The sequence below is a fragment of the Solea senegalensis genome, linkage group LG12 (genome assembly GCF_019176455.1).
Source record: "Solea senegalensis isolate Sse05_10M linkage group LG12, IFAPA_SoseM_1, whole genome shotgun sequence".
In the NCBI taxonomy this organism is placed as follows: Eukaryota; Metazoa; Chordata; class Actinopteri; order Pleuronectiformes; family Soleidae; genus Solea; species Solea senegalensis.
The window spans coordinates 4,692,494-4,709,525 of record NC_058032.1 but is presented as its reverse complement, the minus strand read 5'-3'; the positions used below and the strand labels follow the sequence as shown (position 1 = coordinate 4,709,525).

The window sequence follows — 17,032 nt, the reverse complement described above, 5'->3', positions numbered from 1 at the left end:
TTTGAGAGTATCCTGATGAGTTATGGATTTTACAGTAGTGCTCTCTTGGCAGTGCGCTTGAAGGGCATAATCTAGACATTTGAATTGAAACAGAAGGACAAGGAAATGTGAATCTCAGGAAATTATAGACGAAGACTATAAACTAGGTGATCCCTTTCATGGAGACTGCTAGCTCATGTGCACTGCTGTTTCCTGGTTTACAGAGTCTTACTATTTCTATTGCATTTTTTTTTTATCTGTGTATATGTGGGGAGATTATGCCATGTACTGTGTTAACATTCGCCCTTTTTATCCTACTGGACCATGCCTAATCAGTCTGTTCACTTCACTCTGTTTAAAAGATTGAATCTTTTGTGTCTTTTGTTTTTGTGTGTTTCCTGTTTGCCATGCTGCACTGCAGTCTGCAGTCTGTGTCTACAAGCTATAGTCAAAGTCCTGAGATATTTGCAACATTCCCCTGACATTCTTTTTACATGACACAGCACCTCTCTCTGCAGCATGGAAAGCATGTATGCAACCAAAGTAACAGAGCTGGACAGGATGCATCCCTGTGATGGTGTTTACTTTTTGGCAAGAAAGAGGCAGGAATGCACATTTTCTTTCTGTGTTCAGTGAAATGACTCATTCCCTTCCTTGAAAATTCTCAAAGTTATCCCAAAAATACTGAGGGTTTGTATGTGAATTCCTCTTTATTTTAGTTAACTCACTCCACACTGCTGCTGCTCATCCCCACAGATACATTCTAGCCACTGCTGCCAGCAGGATGTTTCTCTTTCTCTTTACAGGGAATTCCCAGCTTTAATCATGACACATTTCCAGTAAATTATTGTCCTGGAAACTTCTCAGAGGAGGTCCCTGAAATGTGAGCTTTTAAATGTTTTAGATAATCAGACTGTGAACTGCACCCTTTCCATTGAGGCTTGTTGTATAACTGTAACAGAGTTGCATTCAAACACTTTAAATACGTGTGATGATTATTTGATGATCCCTGCTCTGGTTGACATTGGATGAGTGGCAACAAGCAGCTTTGAATTGCCATAAAGACGAGCAAAGGGCTATAAAAGTACAGCTTAACATGGTGACATGCAACAAAACGGAAACCGGTCAAACCGCTTTTCAACATACTTTTGTTTGTGCACATTTTGTCCCTGATTGAACTTCTTTTCTCCAAATCTGCAGGATACGAAAAGACGGAGGACACGTCAGAGAAGACGTCCTTAGCTGACCAAGAAGATGCCCGACTAATATACCTCAACCAGACGCAGTTCACAAAGTTTTGCTGCAACCGAGTCAGGTAAGGACATCTTATCTATGGAAACCAGGGTGCTGCTGTGTGAACTGGAAGTTTGTAAGTTAAAACTGTTTGATTAAGAGCCACAACGTGTGGTCATAATCAAATGGGATATGCCGGTGGTGCAAGCTCTGGTGTTGGCAGAAGCCTTGTATGATGTAACTCAAACCCTACTTTAGCCCTTACACCCCCCCACATGGGTGGTATTTCTACTGGAACTACTCACTATGAATCTTCAGTCCTTTTTATTATTTTTCAGTGTCTGGGTGGTTAACTGTCACATATGCATATGCACACAGTCTGCAGTTGATTTGCAGCCCTTGTTGTAAAGGTTTTGTCCATATTTAGGTTCACCAGATTAAACCTAGAGTGCCACCCAAGCAGGGGGGCAACGTGTGTGACCCTGTGTGAAGAATGTTGTATGTCTGTTGAGGTCTGCATGATGTTGTGTGTGACATTTTGTGGTAGCAGAAACGTTTGGATAAGGTCAAAGAATACGACTTTGTCTGTTAAGTCAAACTAAAATGTTTTTTTCCAGTAAGGAGCTCTTTGTCGGAAACTATTATGTACCACCTAACATGTCAGCACATCATGTAAGAATAGGGTCATCAAGATTTTAGAGAACCTGGAAGAAGTAGTACTGGTTGTACATCAGACAGGAAGTTTAAATAGGGGAAGGAGAAGATTAGAGGGAAGAGAAGCTCATCAGAATTGCAACTATGCCTCATTACTCTTTGTAACCGGCATATTTGGAACAAAAGTTTGCCTTGCTGAGGCTGTTCACCTCCACCTCAGTCTGCCTTGACAGTTTCGTCCTCCACAAAACAATTTCAAATGACTACAGCATTGCCTTTTGCATTGAGCTAGACGTTGTGCTCCTTGAAATGCCCTCTACTCTCATTGCAGTCAAAGGGGTGACCAGGAAGGAAATGACACATTGGACTCTTAGATTTTGTCCACGTGCCTTGAAATTTCTTGTCTCCTCATTAAAATGTAGTTGGCGATAAAGTGAAACCCTTGGGGAGAATACTGCAGAATATCTTGTCACACATGGGTAACCTGTGTCATTCATCATTCCACATTTGAGGTATAATAATAATGATAGGACGACCAAGTTTTCAGTTGATTCACAGTAGATTTAGCTGCTAATGTAAAATGCTGTTTCTTTTGACTGTGTAACATCAGTCCAGAAGTTGTTGGTGATTAGATATTTTTTTTTAATCTTTAACGTGTCTGATTACAAACAATAAACACTAAAACATGCTCCATTTTATCTTTTCTAGATCATTTTAAATTCAGCATCTCAAGATGACTTTAGAACATGCTTTATATTCAAACGTTGTGCAGTGCCGTGGGTTGCAGTGTGGGCTATTATCCACAAGTCTCAGCAGCAGGCTTCTGCTGTAAAAGCATCCTTACCTCAACCATATCATATTTGATAAGTACCTTCAAGATTTGTATCACCTCAGGTGCATTAGTCCAGATCTCTCAGTACGACCTCTTTATCCTGTTGTGTCTTTGAAAGGACTGCAGCGCTTTTAGCATTAAAGGTCAGGATTTCTGCATCAGGCCATTCTCTGTGTAGCGATATCATTGTTGGAATTCTTGCTGCATGAGCAATTTGAGATGCATATTGTATGTGCTTACAAAGCTATAAACTAAACGGTAATAATAAATGAATATATACACCATACGTGCAAGTATATGCTTGTGACGATGCCTTTTGCGAAGTCAGCTTTGTGTACTGACGTGATGAATGAAGGACACAGGAAGTGTACAGTTGCTGCAGTTTTTTTCAACTGTAAGAAAATAAGTTTGGTGTTAAAAGTTTGGTCATAAAATATTAACAGGCCAATGAAACAGTGCAATCAAGACTTGATTTGAGCATTTTTTTTAGTTGGTTTGGAGCACCAGATGGTTGATGCTCGAGTTATATTGCGTCAGATTTCAGGTTGAATTGCGTCTGCTGTGAACGAGCACCTCTGCTTATTTTCCAAAGCTCATGTTGTAAACGTGGCAGATAAACCAAAGTGAGACTGATGAAATGAAATATTCTGCACTTATCCGGCGTCTACTGTCACAAGGTGTGGCAATGCGTGTGAGCCAGAATGTCACAGCTTAGTCACATTCAGAGTTCACTGGCCTGGAAGTAATTATTGTACACAACATATCTGTTTAAAGAATTTATAAATAATTAATATGAGTATAATGTTTAATTGCCTGCAGCACAGCCAGCACAGATTAAAAACTACATCAGGCTCGCAAGATCTAATTTGTTCAACAGGATTGGTTGCTGTCTCAAAGTGACCTGTGGAGACACTAACAGCAGCCGGGTCTGTGATAAATGGTGAATCTAATCTTACAAGAATACAGAACGCGCTCACCTCTGCCTTTCTTTCGTTTGATCTTATTCTCCCTCTTCGGCTTCAGACCTGCAGAATACGTCAGTGCTCACATGACACACATACACACACACGTGACTCCTGCCTCATAACACACCGGGCGGCACCTTGATTGTTCTATTATCTGTAGATGGATCTCCATGTGCATTGTTTATTCAGCTGTACTGTTTGCCGGCCGACGTGGTTGTAATGTAAATGTGATTATTCGCTGTGATGTTCATGGCCTATCTTGCGGAGGTGGCCTTTCAAATCACGTTAGCCTTGTGTTGCTGTGAAAAGCTGATAAAGCACGTGTGTTGTGTGATAAACAAGGGACAACTGACATGCACATGACACATGGACACTAAATCATATGCACATTTACTTAAATGGCCTTTTACCAAACTTTAGCAATAATGCGTTTTCATTAAGTGGTGTTTTACATTTGCCACATCATATTTTTTGCCTTTTTAAAGCAAATTTAAATTTCTCATTATAATGGCAGACAATAAGTCAATACAAAATCATGCTGGTGACACACAGCACATAATTTAATGTGAGCTGCGTTTAACTGGTGAAAGCACTACTACTTGTGAGCAATGGTACAGACGCACCTTGAAAGGATATTAAGCAAACAGATAATTAGTTTGTACAACTTTCAGGTCCAACCACCTTCATCAAGGGTATTTGTCCACATGTGGACATGTGTGCACTGCGATTGTCCTCATGACAGTCATTTCATTCATTGCGATCTGTTGCTTGCAGCTTTCCGGCAAGTTTAGCATGTAGTGAAGCAAAGCACAACAGACTGTATCCTCAACGGATTTCCTTCAGGTTTGCTGTTTGCTTGTCTTATTAAGGGTTAACGTGATTGATTTCTTATGTTTGTAATTTTTTGGTAATGGTAAAAATCAGATAAATTACAAACACACTCACTCACAAATTGTGGTTCACTGTAAAAACAAATGTCTGGTGTGGCCTGAAAAAGGACAACTTGACAAACACAAACTAAATACTCTGTCTGCGGTTGTTGACTGATTTTAGTATCAACTTGGAAGACAAACCAGAACAAACTGGTATATTGACAATTTGATTAAAAGATTAAAACAAAGTGTTCAGTTCTTCCGATCACTGCTGCATTGCTGTAATCTGGACAATTGTGAGCAAGAGGAGGAAGAGTCCTTCTCCCACATTGTCTTGATCCTCTGGGCACAGCCAGGAAATGAAATGTAAGAACCATTATCATCCATTAAGAAGAGCGCGTTAAACAGGCTCTCTGTTCTGCCCTGCCTCTGTGGACAAGGGTAGGACGCAGCATGCTTTACTGTTTTACCCACATGAGTTTAGAAGGACGGAGAGAAGAAAATAAACGAATGAGGAGAAACAGCGGGGTCACCTCAAAGACGAGATGACAAAGGAAAGCCAGGTATTTTATTGCCTGACCTGCATGAGAGCTTCCCTACTATTCTTTGTATCTCAGGGAGTAAGGGACTGAGTCAGTAACTCCACATTAGTGCTACCACCGTCTAATACCCAGTGGGGCCACTCTTTATAAATGTGCATGCACCGAGCTGACATAATAATGGTGTCTAGACTGAACATAAAAATATCTGTTATTTGAATAAAGATAAATTTAATTGTGCCCCTTGTTTTGTTACTTTCTTTCTTACTCTCCCACTTTCTGTGCTGCATTGTAGTGGAGTGGGTGCAGCAGTGGGCCAAACTACAGGTGTGGTGTTATGTGTTAAGTTGTTAGTTGATTAATTAAGTTGAAAGTTGTTATGTACAGTAATATATGAGAAGGAAACCACAAAACAAAGAAAGTCATGAGTCAACATTAGGGTTGCCAAATCCTGGGAACTTTCAAAGGTGGAAACAAATACAGTTTAACCTCAGTGCTAACTACTTTCTGCAGGCTATTAAGGCCACATCCTCTACATGCACTGTGTGCACTACTCCATCACATGCCATGGATGTATTAAAAGAACTGGTTCAAGCCCCTCCCCCTTCTGGCTTGCAGCAAAAATGATGAAACTCATGTGGCCATTAGCGTTCATAGATTTTATTAATTTTTATTAAACCTTAAAATCCCAGAATTATCTTATTTCCGCATAGATTATTCAAATTTTCCAAAGGTTCCACTAAATTCTCATTAATACCTGTAATTCCCATGGGAAGTTTCCTATTTTGAATAATTTCAAAGTTCCCCAAAAGCAAGTTCTCATGGAAAGTTTCTTGTCTTCCTTGTAATTAAAGAACTCACTAAACGTGTTTAGTGAGTGATATTTCAGGTTGTGCAGTTTGATAATCGAGCGAAGGGAAAATCACAAGGAAAAGCAGCTGAGCTTAATAAGAAGTGATTAGACCTCGAGTCTGTTCTGGCTGTCAGTTAATTTGCTTTCATAAGTAATAATAAAAAAAAATGCGGGACTCTCGGCGAACGTCTGCATGTTTTTGCAAACTTGGTTTAAATCCAGTGGTTAATTCTTACAATTTCAAATGATTCCCTTGTCTAGACTTTGTTGAATGAACCAAAACTGGTCCATTGTTGACCACTGTCACTGTCGGGCTGGTATTACACTGTCAGAACAATGCTTTTCTTCTCTTTCTCACTTGCTTGCACTGTCACCGACAGCTCCACTGTACCGGACGGCCATGGCGACCACTATGCCATGTAAAAACTCACAATTTTAATTAACTCAAACTACACATTTCCATAACCTGTCGTTGTGCTTGTAAATGTGAGTCGACTGCAAAATGCTAAAACGTTTGCTTGTCAAATAACATTCAGCCTTTTCGGGAATAACGTTGTCTTCCATATGCTTTTACCCTGCAGAGGAGTTGGAGGCTACACTCTCTGAAATCCCGCTTGTATATATGTGACAGCTTTTGTGCACGTTTGAGTAAGCAATGCACTGCCAGCGGCTTGGCATACATCATGGCATATATCTTCTCCTAAAGTGGCTGTTCTGACTGGCCCTTTAATGCAGCTGTAAATCAGACTGCTGGAGGTCTGGATGTGAAGCTCCACCAGCCTCATTCTCCCACCATCACCACCTACCTAACCCCCACCCCCCCAACACCACTGCAGCACAGCCAGCATAGCTCATATCTGCCAGAGCTCTTTACTTCCCCTGCTGCCAGCTCCCTTCTTCCTCCTAATGATTTTTTATGATCACCAAGCCCACTGGTCTCTCTCTCTCTAGCTCTCTCTGCTTTTCATCAGTAGTACACACACAAATGCAGACACACCTGTGTCTGCAACAGCAAAGGACCCTGATAGAAATGACGCACTAAAGGCGCAAGGGGATTATTATTTTGAATATTTGCAGTGGACAAGCCGATACGATACTCACTGGATCAGATAACATAAAAGATGATTCAAAAATGGATTCAATCCAAATATCTGCTTCACTTTGCACAGACTTAAAAAATGTAAATACAAATCTGCAACAGCATTTTAGCTGAGTCATACTGTGGGCTGCTCACTTCTTCTTTATGGTATGGTTTAAAACAGTGGTGTCAAACTCATTTTAGTTCAGGGGCCACATACAGTGAGTGCAATTTGATCTGAAGTGGGCCGGAACAGTAAAATAATGGCGTGATAAGCTATAAACAACAATGACTCCAAATGTTTCCCTTTGTTTTACATTTAATAAAGTATCTTTTTTCAAAACATATTATGAACAACCCTAAATGTCTTGAGAAAAATAAGTGCAATTTCAACAATATTATGTCCGAAGTTTACCATTTACACATGTGCATTACAACTATAGATCACAGTGGATCTACAAAGGCACAACACATTTAGTCACAGGTATAACCTAACTCTACTAACCCTAACCTTGGAAAAATATGGTATTTAACTTTATTCTGACCTGCAGGGCATTTGTTTTACCCCCCTGGTTTAAAAGGTGTAAAATGATGTATTGGCTTGGTGTCAGTATCGGTAAATACTTCATGAAAAGGTGATATTGAGCCACTCCTAGTCTTTTTGTTCAGTGGATTGTATGATGACTAACCGTCGTGTTCCTTTTCTGCTTCCTTCTCTCGGTCCTCCTCCTCCTCCCATCGCTGCCCATCGCCGCCCTGCTCTGCTGCTTGATCCGTCTTCAGCACGGCTAAATATAATGTCCTCACCTTCCTTCCCCGGTTCCTCTACTCACAGTTCAGGAGGGCAGCCAACGCCTTCTTCCTCTTCATTGCACTCTTACAGGTAAGATGTAGGCAACTAATACGACGTGCACGTACACACACACACACACGCACGTGGTTACTTTATATATACTGATAATGAATAATACATGTCATATTATGTGTTTCTCCCTTTAAGGGACTTACAAATGCAAAGGTAATTCCACTGGTGGGGAAATGTGGGCAGGTGGGAGAGGCGGGGTCTGAAGTGACAGCAGATTAGTGCATGTAAATAACCGGACTGAATAAATGAAAGGATGAATGAGCAGGCTGAAACTCAAAACCACACTGGGAAAGGGCTGGCTCGCTCTCCAGTGACCTTGAAGTCGCTGCTTTGAAAAGCAGCCACTGTGAATCTTCATTACCTGCGCTGTCAATTGTGCGACCTTGAATAAAACAGCGATGCAGATGAGGAAGAGATCTATGTCATTCAAGTTTCCTTTGAGCTGCTCTCCCTCATTTTCTGTCACAGTATAATGCTATAAATATGGATGTCTATAGTAAGTTTTGAATAAAGAGGTAAATGTAATCCCATGTGAGACAAAAGCTCAGGTATTAGACTTTTCTGGACGCTATGTTTCAGTAGATTATCTTATTTTACTTTAGCTTGTTAGAGTTTTTTGTGCTGAATGGAACTCGGCCATCTTTATTTGACTGCTTACACCAGGGATTTTATCTTCGGTGACCTGTCGAAATGGCTGCTGATGTTCTGTTATGTAGTTTTAGTCAGCAGATTAAAACAAGTTTTATAAATCTCGACTCAGTCTTATACATTTTGGGACAAATGAGCTACCAAATATATGCATTTAAGAGTAGGAATTTAAGGTAAGAATTAATGTGTTGTGGGGCCAATCCCATTCCTTAATTGCAAATGCCTTGGGCTGCATTATTGGGTTGGAGGAGTACCAGAAAATATTGATTCTGCTATACAGGAGTGAAAAAGTAAAAACGAGTTGAATCAATTTCCCCCCCTTGTTTTGTCTCTTTTAGCAAATCCCAGATGTGTCTCCTACTGGTCGCTGGACCACACTGGTGCCGCTGCTCTTCATCCTGGTGGTGGCTGCTGTCAAGGAAGTCATTGAGGATCTGGTAAGATGACTTTTTCAGTGATATTCAATAAAAGTTTTTTTTTTTTTAAAGCAATCAAAGAAGATTACCTAAGAGTCCTCGACATGCCATTTTGAAAAATCATGGTCTTCATCAATTTAAAAAACAAGTTTAGTTCAAATACTAATAGTTCAAATACTTTGTTACTGTACATAAGTAGACTTTTCACATACCTGTACTTTGTTATTTATATTTCTGACAACTTTTACTTACTTACTCTTACTTTTCTCTTTACTCTTAGATTTCCTTAATAAAATGTATACTTACAGTGTGAAGTCGAGAAGCTCCACAGACGCCAAAAGTTTCAAAAATATAACAGGGAGGTAGAGAGAGAGGTAGAGAGAGGTAGAGAGAGGTAGAGAGAGAATTCATGACAGAAGGTTCATTTTAATGTTATTTGAAGTTGTTTGCCTATACCTATTATGCTTTTATTGTTAAGAAGCCACAATAAATGTCATATTCAAAATTGTAATTGCTCACTTTGTTAAAATACTTTTACTTCTAATACTTAAGTACAGTAAATGTCAGGTACTTTAAGACTTTTACTCAAGTAATATTCTAAAAGGTGACTTTAACTTCTACCAAAGTCATTTTCTGGTAAGATACTTGTACTTTTGCGCAAGTATCACATTCAAGTACTTTATACAAGACTGTGCATTTGTAATATTTTGTTCTGAATTTATATTTAAATGTAAATGTTCTATCCATTTTGCCTTTTGTATATCATGCCATCAGTCAAGTAACTGCGTCATTCATGAACTTTAATTTAAAGCTTGTGCTAATGCTTTGTGAACTATTTCATTTGCCATTTTAAAGTCTTCGGGTGACATACATTGCTGTGACTTGAGGAGACTGTCCCCCTGCAGAGCTTGGGCTTTTGTTTTGTCTCTTGCTGTACAGCATGTCCTCCTGAGTGTTCAACTGTTCCCTGTGGAGCAGACAGGAGGCAGCGACGGTTACGTGACCGCAGCAGGACGCTCCCCGACATATAGACACATATAGAGTCGGACACAAGCGCGTTCAATACACACTGACTGATTTCAGAGGTCACAGCTGTGCCTTCTGCACCCAGGGTACTCACTTGGTCAATTAACCTAGATGCTGGATGCTCGTGTACAAAGCAAGCAACTCTCTGCCCTCAAGCAAGTCTGAGCCATTATACAGATGCATGTGCAACCCCTTTAGTCTGCTTTTATTGAATTGTTAGATTGTATGAATCGAATTCTTGTTTGACGGCGTTTTAATGTGTGTTTTATTCCACATTTAAATGTGCTTTAAGTCCGTCTGAACTAAGTGAAGGAATGTTGCATTCTACTGTATTGCAGTGACCCTGCAATGCGATCCTCTGTACAGGTCCCAGTGGACAGTTACTCTATACTATAAGCTTCTGTCTTGTGCCGAAGGGACCAGCGCAGCACTTTTTTTTTTTTTTTTATCTCCGAGCCTGTTGTGGAAAAACATGGGAACAGAGTGTGGGTGATGACGACCCTGTCTTTATTACTGAAGGTCACCTGCGCACACGTCTGTTCCCTGCACTGCACTGTCCCTCACAAGTTTGAGCTGCCAGGTCAACATCGACCCCTAACTTCATGAATCATGCACACACTGCACCATGTGTATCTCACCATGTTGCTGGCTGTCTCTGCTGCAGCACTTCTCTTTCAGCTAGCTCTCATTTTAACATGTTACGATGTGTGTGAATCAGAAACTGCTGTGATTTCAAATAATTTCTCATGCCAGTACCACAGGAAAACAAAACTCGGAGTCAAGTGGGTGTCTTTGCTCACTGCTCACTCTCTCCTTACATTTATATACTAAAGCTATGTAGGCAATTAATCAAGGTGACATTACAGATGCTGTACATTGTTATCTCATTTTTTCATGCTATAGCTGAAGTCTACAAAGGCCTGATACTGCAGTATTTATGCCTACCACTGTGAGCCACTTGCTCCCCACTGCACTGTGATTACACTCATCATCTAAATACAGTACGGCTCCTTTTCCTTTGCGTCAGTCAGGACAGAAGGAGCAAGAGGAGCAGAGAGGGAAACTGTTTTATTACCTTCACCCATGATGGAGTTATTTTTTTGTCTGTCTGATTGTAAGCAGAATACATTAAAAAGTTAAGGAGAAGTTTTGGGGGGATGTAGGTTACGGCCAAAGAAAGAAAATTCTACAGAGACACTGGAGAAATTATTCAATTGTTGGTGGCGAGCCAGTCACAGATTGAGTGCACCGACACTGTGGGAAACTGAACAGCCTTGGCAAGAGGTTCGCGCTATCTGAGTGCTTTCTCCAGTTTATTTTTTTTAATGGAGCCGAAAATCAATTGAAGTGTAAACTAAGAATAAAGTGGCATTGAACCATATCGTACTGTATCGTATGTGTCTTAGCTTTTAAAACGGGGGATGCTTGATGGCTTAATAAATCTGGCCCTCTTCTCCTATTAGCACGTGTGCATTAATGCAAGGTACACTGCATTTGAGGCAGATCCTCAAAGTAAAGGAGCAATGTAAGTAGATGTGTCTTCACTTAAACAACCGCACAGTGGTTGGTTTAAGTGCGACGGACTCAGCAACACGTTATTACTCAGCGTGATGCTAGTTGACAGGCTGTCCCTTGCAATCAGTGGTTGAAGTCACACAGTTGAGTGCATCACTGTGTAGCAGACAAGAAGGACACCAGGGGACTTTTATACTGCTGATCTGGATTTTGATGCGGCCTCGCAGAGTCCCAATAGCAAAGCATGTTTAATCGGTAAATGCAGTACAAAATACAAAGAGGTAAGACTTGACTGTACCTTTAAAGACAGTATCCGAGGTCTTTAAAGGTCATAATGTATATGAAATATGTGCAACAGTGATGTAAACAGTTACTTCATCCTGAATTCAAAAAGGCTTAAAACGAAACACAGAAATATGTACGTAACCGTTCCCACTGATATTTTTGTTTTAGTGAGTCAGCAACAGGTAGCGAAAGTCACAGCAGTGGAGAAATATCGTGTGATGAGAGGTGAAAATAACAGACCGTATAAACATGATGTACGTCAAATATTCACCATCAACCTGTATGAGCGAGAGGGTTAGCGAACCTTGGCTGTCACTGTCTGTTTTGCTTCCTGTCCTCTCTCTTGTCAAGATGTAGTTAATCCATGCAGAACATTCTGTCACAACAAAAACAGCAAAAAGAAAATTCCCAACTGGTATGAATTATTTATCCATCCATCCATCTATCTATCTATCCATCTTCTACCACTTTATTCTCCACAGATCTCAAGTCCATCGCAGGGCCACAAAAAAACCACAAACATCCATCCACTCTCAATTGAATCTTTAACTTTAACAATGTAGTCTGTGACCATCATCAGCAGATGGAGTTTGACTCATCAACTTAATTGGTGTTTGGGATACTGCACCGGATCTCCGCGATCTCATGCTCATGTAGGGTGTTTTGGATAAATACCGTACCACATGCCATTAATCTGCAATCTCTGCGTGCGGGAGGTGGGGGTCATAGTGAGAGTTTTAACAACCACTGCGCACTGAGTCGGTGCAAAGGTGTTATCTTTCTTCCGCTTGTAACTGCAGATTTAGAGCCGCCAATATCCCTCTCTCGCTGTACTTACTGTAAGTCGTGCGATAACGTGTCAAAGTCCTGCTATAAAATCAGTAGTGGAGGCTCCTGTGTTGCAGCACATTCTGTGTATGATTACTTGTCCTCACTCGGTGCTCCTCTGGGGGTTTTGACTTGAGGAAATTCTCTTTTACACAAGTAACGTATGTGTGTATATCAGTGGATGTGACTCTTGTTTTGTTTTTTTCTCCCCCCCCCACACAGAAACGTCATAAAGCTGACAATGTTGTCAACAAAAAGGAATGCCAAGGTATTGAAAACCATTTCAAGTCCACAGTGTTCTTGTTTATTGAGTGTAGCAGTATTACATGTGCACCTTAATAAAACACACATTCGTCTGCATTGCAATCGGACTAAAGCAACATGGATACGAGGCAAAATTCTTTTCCTAACGAGTGTTCTTTTGTCTCCATCTCGTATTCTTCTTTTCCATGTCTTATTATAACCCTCCCTGTCTCTTTCACTACTAACAGTATTGAGGAACGGTGCCTGGGAAATCGTGCACTGGGAGAAGGTATGTTTGCACAAATGTGTCACGACGAATCGTCATCTCTACCAGTTCACATTTTATGCTTCACACTCATTATTGTTCTTCTGTCGTCAATTAGGAGAAATCTCCCGCACATTACACTCGACACACACATACACACCCTCTGACCCCTCAAGTATCCAGCTACTCATTAATCCAGTGTTTTGTGCGGACGGTCATTACACGACAATGCTGGAGGACAAAGAGCAGCTTCCTCGCTTTCCTCATTATGAGGCTTTTTTTTATTGTTATTACTGTGGAATAATTCAGTTAAAAGCAAGCGGGTGTGGAGAAAAACACACCAGACCAGTGCAGAAGTGAGGTAAATGTCTGCTGTTAAATAATTATTAACACATTATCATCCATCAAAAGGGAGACTGTAGCAGTTTGGTATATTTTTCTACATTTAGAAAAATGAGGCATACAAGAAAAAAAAGATTTATTACAAGACACTCTTGTTTGCTTTGTTCTTAAGAATTAAATTAAAAGCGGGAGATGTAGGGGCTGTGCAGCCATTTCAACTCCTACACTGATAAGTGCACTCATATAGTTTCTGTGATGAATTCATTATACATTAAGATGAACCAAGTGAACCAGGAGATGGATGGTAGGAGTTAAGTGATGATTAGAGCAACTGAAAGCGCACACAATAGGAAGGATGGAGTGATATGGCTGCACAGTATTAGCTTCATTATTGGAATCATAGATCGACTTAGTTCCTGCAGGAAGAAAAAAAAAATCACTTTAAATAATTCATACTTTTACATCATCATCATGCATTTTGTAACAGCAGCTTCTCTCCCACATTTCTCTGCTCTTTTAAGTAGTTACACATTGATGACATCTTGAATAAGGCTAAATCACTTGAATTGTTTTGTGAAATTTGGTGGTTTGGCTGTGATTCACACATATATACACACTGTCATTTTAGACATAATACATTTTTGGCTGGAAAAACAGCTGCAAGCCTAGCTCCAGAAACTCAACCACTAATGACAGTCAGTGTGTTTACATGCACGTTAAAACTCCTATTTTAGTTGGACTAAGGCAATAATTCGGTTTTCATAATGTCATGTAAACACGTTAGTCTAACTAAAATCGAGCTAGTCTTAGTCAGACTAACGTACCTGGATGATGCGATTTATAGTCCCATTACTCGCGCATGTATACGCTTAGTCGGCCAGGAGTCGGACTTAGTCGGACAGGAGAACGAAAGCTACGGAGAAAAGCTACACTTTTGGACTGACAAAGAAGAGACATGTACGACATGTAAGGTCAACAGGAAACTCAATCAATACGCGCTAGCTTATAGAGATACAGCACCACCTACAGAGGCGGAGTCAGAAGTACATGGCCAACAAATTTATTTTCTCCGCATGTATACTCTGCAAGTCGATTGCCTGTCTTAGTCGTACTATGGCTGTAATGTAAACGTACTGACTGATGTCTGTGACTGTTTTGAATAAGTAAAAGTTTAAATCATGTAATAATTACATCATTTGTCACCATTAGTGGCTACAGCAATACAGTAGATAATTAAATAACAAACGACAAGTTTTTTTGCATTGTAAACGCTGATTGGCTACACTTGCAATTAAGAAAGGAAAAAACAATCCAGCTGTTTTTTTTTGACACCCTCTCGTCAGTATTACACAGTGTGCAGTATTTTGATGTACTTGACCTGTGTCTTTCCATTTTAACTCCTGCTATTATGCTCATATTGTTCCTTGTTTTTTATGCTGTTTTTATAGCAGTGCACAGCAGTAACCGTTTATTTTCACAGGTTGAAGTGGGCGAGGTTTTTAGAGTAAATGGCAGTGATTTCGTTCCTGCGGATGCGGTCATTTTGTCGTCCAGGTATAGGAGTTCAGTCCGTCCTGCTGCCAGACTGTGGGGGACATCACTTCATTTACCCTTACCCTCTCTCTCCCTCTCTCTCTCTATCAGTTCTCGCTAAAGAAGTGATGGTGATGGAAAATAAAACATAAAACAAATTTTGGGAAAATTGACTTTGTATTGGAAATGTTTGTTAATACAAAAGTCACAGAAAACAATGTGCTACTATGAATCCTTATGTAACAGCCATCATTTCTTTAGGTGGGACAGTGCTAATGTGGATTTTGATTAGAACTGACACCATAAACCTACCTACCTCCTTCACCTTTTCAAAAACCATTTGGACCTGTGAATCAGGTGTTGTAGCCTACGATGGATCCTTGTTCAAATCCACTTACTATCACTATTATTACTGTTATTATACTTAGCAACTTCTCTGCAGTGTGTCTTCTCTGAATGGTTTTGTGAAAAGATGACCTGTCATACTCACAGGACTGATCATTGTGCTCTTTTCATCTCCTGAAAAACTGAAACAGTTGTCTCTCTCCCCCTTATGTGTTTGCTGTCCGTCTGTGTTTTTATTTCTTTTTCCCCTCTCCATCCATCCCTCCCTTTATCCCACCCTCCCCTGTCATTCTCTCCTCCCTTGCTCCCCCTGTGCAAACAACTGCCACACTTTCTCTATCTCGCCCCCTGCTGGCGTATGATTGCTAATATCAGGTGGCTGTGGGCGAAGTAGTCAGAGCTGCAAACGGGGATCACCTACCGGCTGACCTCGTCATTCTGTCATCCAGGTCAGGAACCAGCGACATTACCAACAAAACAGCGGTGGGAGTGATAGGGGCTGTGTGTGTAGTGACTGGGACCAAAATAACAACGATTGATATTCTTCACACTTCGGCTATTGAAATAATGTCACAGTCACAACATTTAACATGTATGTAAATGTTTAACTCTGCATGTGAATGGAGACTTGCAGTATCACAAGACTCTGAGAGTCTCTTTAAGGGTGTAATATTAATTTCATACACCTGCTGCCCTCGCATGGCTTGTTGTGGCCACCTGAACGCCACAGTTTTATTTGACGTGACCCCATGCATGCAGCCACATCCCAAGATGAAGTGGTGAAAGTCATCTTGGAATTTGTTTGTTCAATAGTTGGATTTTAGTACTGAAGCAGTTTTTTCCCCTCCTTCAATTCACTTCTCAGTCACAGTAGATTAATGATGCAGATTCCAATTCTCTCATTGATTGTGATTGGGTTCCAGCATCCAGATTTCACTTTGAATTTCCCTCCCCTTCGCCTCGTTTGTGTTTTGGCCAGAATGAATAAATCACTCTCTTTTTAAAGAGTAGCTAACCAGTGGCCCAGCTCACCTTTATCACCAGCATGCTCTAACTCTCTGTCCCTGTGCCCAGAGTCTGTCTGAGGCCCATTTGTCTGCTCTGTTTGTTGTGCTCGGCATGCCTGCTTGCTCATGTCACCCCACTCCTTCTCGCTGTCCACTTTCTGTCTGTAGTTTGCAGTATTTTAAATTTTTTTTTTTCAAAATATGGTTAAACTCTGGGGTGACGGCAAACAAAGATGATATGTCTCTGCTGTAAGACTACCCACCACTCTGATTCTAATTCAAAGATCTTGTAAAGCATTGTATATGTTAGAACATTGTTTATTTAAAACGTACAAATATGGCTTCATGATGCACAGGAGGCTCAACACCTCCTCAGACACGGTATCTATATAAAAACCTTTAACCTTTAACTGCGGCCTCCCGTTCACTCGTGAGTCACTGCACCTCCTCCTACACTACTGCCTTTGTAGTGTAGAGGAGCAGGCTCCTGCCGTGAGGCTGCAGGTGCTGTTGATAAAGAGGAAGAGGGTGAGAGAGTGGAGGACTGCTGATAAACTACCTCTGTTTATGTGCAATATGTCATTTGACTACCTCTAAAATGGCAAAATGCCGTTTCTCTACGTGTCACCTAATTACATTAATATTATTTATATATTTATATACTCAAAATTTCTGTGGTGTCAGACGTGATTTTCTTTTTTTTTTTTAC

General features: G+C 40.6%; 1 protein-coding gene across 7 annotated transcripts in view; it reads left to right on the top strand.

Moving 5' to 3' along the window:
• atp8a1 (ATPase phospholipid transporting 8A1) overlaps positions 1–17,032 on the top strand; it is an 89,382-nt gene that overhangs the window by 10,759 nt on the left and 61,591 nt on the right. For 4 of the 7 annotated variants that reach the window (XM_044040225.1, XM_044040227.1, XM_044040223.1 and 1 more), the window contains exons 2-7: positions 1,180–1,294; positions 7,789–7,888; positions 8,857–8,955; positions 12,811–12,856; positions 13,080–13,120; positions 15,692–15,765. In XM_044040225.1, the coding sequence (XP_043896160.1) occupies positions 1,180–1,294; positions 7,789–7,888; positions 8,857–8,955; positions 12,811–12,856; positions 13,080–13,120; positions 15,692–15,765 (475 nt within the window). Of the gene's footprint in view, positions 1–1,179; positions 1,295–7,788; positions 7,889–8,856; positions 8,956–12,810; positions 12,857–13,079; positions 13,121–14,918; positions 14,993–15,691; positions 15,766–17,032 lie in introns of all 7 variants that reach the window. The other 3 variants (XM_044040229.1, XM_044040226.1, XM_044040224.1) reach the window with 1 other exon arrangement.